General features: G+C 45.2%; 1 protein-coding gene across 2 annotated transcripts in view; it reads right to left on the reverse strand.

The window, feature by feature from the left end:
* The window catches only part of CNIH3 (cornichon family AMPA receptor auxiliary protein 3), a 44,914-nt gene extending 42,793 nt beyond the window's left edge, over positions 1-2,121 (reverse strand). The window contains exon 1 of one of the 2 annotated variants that reach the window (XM_058802417.1): positions 2,015-2,121. In XM_058802417.1, the coding sequence (XP_058658400.1) occupies positions 2,015-2,095 (81 nt within the window). In that variant the 5' untranslated portion in view covers positions 2,096-2,121. The remainder of the gene's footprint in view (positions 1-2,014) is intronic. The other variant, XM_058802418.1, reaches the window with a different exon arrangement.
* Between the last annotated feature and the right edge of the window lie 3,879 nt (positions 2,122-6,000).

Raw genomic sequence — 6,000 nt, forward strand, 5'->3', positions numbered from 1 at the left:
CTATGACTCAATACATAACTTAGAGAAGAAACCAGGCTGCACCAGTTCTTACAGAAAGGATAATAAAAGTCCTTGTGCTCTGTGTATGTGGATAACATGGACACCTAAAAGTTTATTTGGGCAGGGTGTTAAATCTGTTATTCCATGACTTTCCTTCACAAACCATGTATTTTATTAGAATTTTTCTATTTACTAGAAAAGATAGTGCCAATTCTTTCACTCTTACAACACAAGAGCATTTCCAGCCATTTTCCATTTCAATCCCTCAACAATTTTTCAACAGATGTAAGAAACATGCAGCATAAACATAAATGTATCAAGAAGAGGTTTTCTTTCCTAGTTGCCTCTACAGAGCTCTTGCACTCAGGGATTGCTCTTCATGAGTTTATAGAATGAAAGTTTAAAAAAATGTTTCAATAAGAGTAAATTTGCAGTAACTGCAGTCATTTATGGGAGAATTATTTGCCAGATTTGCTACAAGTCCTTTATGAATTCACAGGACATCAACTCCAGACTCAAAAAAAGAGGACACAGTGACAAACTTCAAACACATAAAACAACCATTAAAATTGCTGCAGTTTAATTTGTAGCTAGAGATTCAAAGGAGAACACACTTCTAACTCTAAGCCCCTTGAGGAAGCTGTGGAATTCTCACTTTTGGAGACCTAAAGGTTTGCAGAAGAGGAGGAGAGAAAACATGAGTAATAATCTAAATTTTACTACTCCTTTTTTCAGAGTAGTGCAGTAGCTGCCTGCTACAGATCCTTTACAGCCTTGCAGTATTTTGACATCACAACAGCACTTGGCAATACCATCACAGCTTTGTGGTTTCCTTAATAAAAAAATAATAAAAAAAGAACTTGTAACAGTCCCATGAAGAGTACAAAATAATTACATTTCAAAGCATTCTTGCAACAGAAGGATTTCTTTCAGAGTGCAAACACAACTAAGCTAGCAGCTTTACTTCCATTTCAATAAAAACAAACTCTGCAGCTCCCTTGCTTGTCAGTCAAAGGAGGGTTTTTCTTTTAATCATAGTCCATCAGGTAGCTGTGGAAGCATCCATGAGACTCGCTCAATATTCCAACTTACCCTGCTCCATCCTGAATGCTTACAGCACGGAGTTATCGTGTAGCACACACGAAGTGTAATTAATTCTAAAATATGTAACAGTTCAAAAGAATTGCAAGTTACGCATTAGAGCGATCTCACATCTGAGTTACAGGTTTACGCCTACCACAGACACCCGAAACAGCACGGAACGAGCAGCAGCCCCGTGCAGTGAAATTAACAAAGGTGGACCACAATGTGCGGGTCGTGTATCAGAAGGACGAGCGAGTTTCCCATCTAACTTTTTAGGAAGTTATTAAGGGAAAACACCGTATCTGCTCGATCACAAACGGGGCTGTTTCCCCGTCACAGCGCTCTGATCGCAGGCGAGAGAAGCGGATGGTGTCACCTGGAGAGCGCCGCCAGCACCGCGGGGCCGGGACAGCGCTCCCGGCAGCGGGGACCGAGCTGGCACAGACCCCGGGCTGCCACAGACAGACAGACAGACAGACCGACCGACCGACCCCGGGCTGCCACACACAGACCGAAAGACCCCGGGCTGCCACACACAGACCGACCGACCCCAGGCTGCCACAGACAGACCCCGAGCTGCCACGGAGGACCCCGGGCTGCTACAGACAGACCTCGGGCTGCCATAGCCGCCGAGGTCCCACAGACCCCGAGGTGCCACAGACGGACCCCGGGCTGCCACAGCCCCGTGGCCGCGGCTCCGTGCGCTCCCAGCAGTGAAATTGACACGGTCCCACACGCAGAGGTCTCAGGCAAGCTCTTTCCGCCCCGGCCCCACCGCGGGACGCCGCTCCCCGGCCGCCCGGGCCAGGGGCTGCTCGCCCCCGCCTCAGCCCGCCCCGCTCCCTCACGGCTCCCTCACGGCACCGGGACCCTGCGCGGACCGCGGCTGGAGCCGCCTCCGGCGCGGGGGCTGCGGGGCTGGGGTACTCACATGCCAGATGGCGAAGAAGATGAGGGCGGCGCACAGCACCAGCGACAGCATGTAGCAGAAGGCGGCGAAGGTGAAGGCCATGGCGGGGAGAGCCCTCCGCGCCCCCCTCCGCCGGGCGGGAGCTGCCGGCGGGCGAGCGGCACAGGAGCCCCCGGCCGGCGGAGCGGGCAGCGCCTCACGCAGCCGGGGCCGGGCGGCCGCCGCCCCCCGCAGCCGCGCCCGGGCCCGCCCCGAGCCCCGCAACGCCCCCGGCCCGGCCCCTCGGCCGCGATCCGCGCCCCCGGAGGCTCCACCCGGGGCGGGTTCTCCCGGCGGGATGAGTTGGGGGTCCGGGCTCGGCGGAGCGCGGCCGGCCGGGGGCTCCGCTGCCGCTCGATCGCGTCTGCAGGCAGAGAGAGCCGCGTGTTCCTGACTGAAATCCTGTCACGACAGCGTGAGAGGAAGGAGCGTAGGCTGGGATCAGTTCGGGCCAAGTCTTGAGAAGATAATTATGTGCCTAAACTTGAAGTGCTTTGATGGGGGTTTTTGAAGTTTTTTGGTTTTTTTATTTCCTTTCAGGGACAGCTAAAGAGGGTGAAGCATTCCCCATGCTCAGACCAGCGGTGGAGTGTCCATCCTTTGAGGCAGAGGGGACAGGAGCCCAGCCCAAGAGCTCATGAACCAAAGCAGAGCAGCTGAGCAAAGCAGGACCAGTTTGCCCTTTCCCATCAGCTGAAAAAGGCATTTACTGTTGGAGTAAATAAATAAAACCTTTCTTAACTGCCACTGCTTTCAGGTATATGCAATATCCAAGTTGCTGAAGTACATAGAAAATGAAATACATTAAATACATTAAATACATTAAATAACAGAGGAAAAGCAAGCTCCTGCCTTCTCTTATTTTTAATGGATAGATCCATTAGTACCTTGTCTTTAACAGCATCCACAGTGTCTCCAGACACAATTTAGCTGTTTCTGCAGATCTGGTTTTGATTTACCATCAAAAGTTCTTCCACTTCTTTGGAGCTGGCACAATAGAGTAGGCTTGCAAGCAAAAAGTTTTCATGAGAAAATATCAGAGAACCATCAGAAATCCCATTTAAAAATATCTTGAAAACCGTGGATGAAAGTTATGTATTTGAAAGTTTATGTATTTGAAGTTATGTATTTGTATCCTTACAAAACTGAAATAGAGTTTCAGCTCACAGCATTTTTTCCATCCATTTTATGGATTAAAGGGATTCAGTAACAACACTGTTTAGAAATTTGCCAGTGGTCACCTGTGAAAGTCAGACTTCATGGCACAAGAGAACATAATTCCATCAAAGCCAACTCCAGTGGAAGCTTTCTTTGTAAATATTTCCAATATATTTTTTGTTTAAAAGTACAGTATATTATTTGTAACATATTATTTGTAGCATAATAATCACTTTTATCCCGAGGAAAGAGTGTTGATTTGAATCAAGGGTCAAGGCCAGTAATTAATAAACCAATCAGGAATAAACTGATGGATCTGACCTTTCATAATTGAGCTGCTCCAGACTGTATGTGAGGTCTGATGCTTTAATTAAGAAGGACAGGACATGGCAAATAGAAATGAGATTTATGTTATACAGTAAACCTATTTATTGTAATTGTCTGACCTTTTATTTTTTTTGTACCTGAAATCCTGTAGAGTATCTACTTGTGGATGTAAATGGCTTGTTCATAAACATACCTTTTGAAAAGAACAGTGAATCAGGTACAGGAGTCATCTTTGGAAATATTTATTTAATTATTTTGCCATGGTTACTTTAATATCTGGATATATATTACCCATGCTAAGATTCAACACAAAAAACACCTGATTCTTCTAAGGAAATGAAAATAAAATATTTCTTTCTGGAGCATTTATATGTATATACCTCCACAAATATATATGCATACATATGAAAAATATAAATTTACTATAGCTGTCATAAAGGACTGAAACAGAAACAACCCTTAAATCTCAGTTTAGCACCACACTCCAAGGTGAATATTCCCCTGTTTTTCACTCTCATCTTCATTAATATTCCAGGTATGTATTTGGAGCTCTTCACGGAGCACACAGGCAAAACACTTGTTTCTGATTCTGCAAGGAGACAGTTCCAGAGCCAAAGACTTCCCAGATCACAGAGGCTTCCCTGATACTGACTTTGAAACACACATTGCTCCCAGCCATATTGCCAGCCATTAATCACTGCTAGTGGCTGTCAAATTACAAAAGATTCTGACATACACGGAAGGCAAGAAATCCATAAAGATGCATTTAGAACATTTTTGTCTTACTGAGTTCTTCTTACAAAATGCCATGAGAATACCTTAACTATCCTCAGTTGTTTAAGCCATGGAGAGTGATGGAAAGACATACCCCTCTGATTTGCACTCAGAGATTTGTCTGAGTAATCACAAAAAAACCTTCCTTATCTCCATCTCGTTACAAACTCATTACAGCTCTCTGTGGCATGAGGACCTCACAGCAGGGAGCTGTTTCTTTGTCATTTATGAATGAGACTGCTGCAAATGGTGAAGCAAAAGGTGAAAATAATATGGATGTGCCTGACTATTTTCTCCCTGGTTTAAGCCCCCGTGAGCACAGCAGGAACACCGGTCTGTCTATTAGCTCCTCGTGCACCTCCATGGTCTTGGTCCTAACCTTCAAATAAACTAATGGACTTGATCTGAGCTGCATGAGAAATTACAGTCCAGCACCCAGCTGTGCTCCTTTGAAATGATGTACAGCACAGCAGCCAGGGTGGAGGGAGAGGGAGCTGAGGGTGGAGGCTGTGGGAGCTGAGACTGCAGCATTATCTGCTCAGGGGACCTGGAATGGGCAGAACAGATAAACACAGAGCATAAGATACCTATTTTATACATATAAAATATATTTTTGCCTTGATGAAAAACTGTTGCTTTCAAAACCTGTCATTTTTACACTTCCTGAGACCCATGTGGGTTTCTACTACTGGAAATAAAAGGCTCAGAGGTTCTGCAGCACTCTCAGGAAATGCAGTAATTCCTGCTCTCTGATGTTCAGCAACTCATTTTAGCAGCCACAGTCTCAGATTTAGCACTTCATCTTTCACTCTTCCGTCCTCAAAATCTCACCCATGCTCCTGCTTCCTCCATGGTATTCCCAAGCCATTTCCAGCAGGGATTGCTGCTCTCTCTCTCTCTCTGTGGCTCACACCTGTAACTCAGGAATGTAACAGAAAATGTAGTCAGAAAGCTCAACCATGAGATGAATTGCAGACCAAGTAGAGAGGTGAGAAATGGAAAGTAAATTCTCTTCAGACTGATTAAAAAAGGGTTTCATCTTTAACCAGAGGCTCTTTTTTAAAAATATATTTCATAATGGGTACACAAGGCGTTTCAAGCTTGACAACAGTTCCTAGCACAAGTTTTTACGTGAGCTGGCTTTGTCCCACAGTACCCACAAAGAGATCGTGACAGTGCATATGTAAACCCTGAGGAGAAAAGGGTTTTACAAAAGATTGTGGGGGCTCTTGCTTTCCTTGAGCAGATTCAATTTTGGAATGCTAGTTATCCCTCTTTGGATCTGCTGCTTGTAAGCAGAAAGCATTTCTCTTTATTTTGCATATTTGTTGAAAAATATGACTGCAGTACAGTCTGATCCCAATTTCACACAGAGTCATCACAAGCAGATACATGGTGGTGCTGCATTTGTACAAATAGTACTGAGATGCTGATTTCCAAAGCTATCACTCTGCAAATATCACCATAGCTCAAAGCACAAACAGGATTGGGGACTTTTTTACTTAAGGATGGTTTTTATACTTGGTGAGGACCTCTATGAAGGAGCCATAAAAATTCAGTCACTAGGTAAATATAACAGAGAACATCTGGTGAGCAGTAGACAGCCCTCAAAAACAAACATCCAATTGTGAAAACAGATTGTGATAACAGATTTAATAGATTCACAAGTTCAGCATGTCCTTACATTAGCAGGTCTCAGAGCACCTGAT

The sequence above is a fragment of the Ammospiza caudacuta genome, chromosome 3 (genome assembly GCF_027887145.1).
Source record: "Ammospiza caudacuta isolate bAmmCau1 chromosome 3, bAmmCau1.pri, whole genome shotgun sequence".
In the NCBI taxonomy this organism is placed as follows: Eukaryota; Metazoa; Chordata; class Aves; order Passeriformes; family Passerellidae; genus Ammospiza; species Ammospiza caudacuta.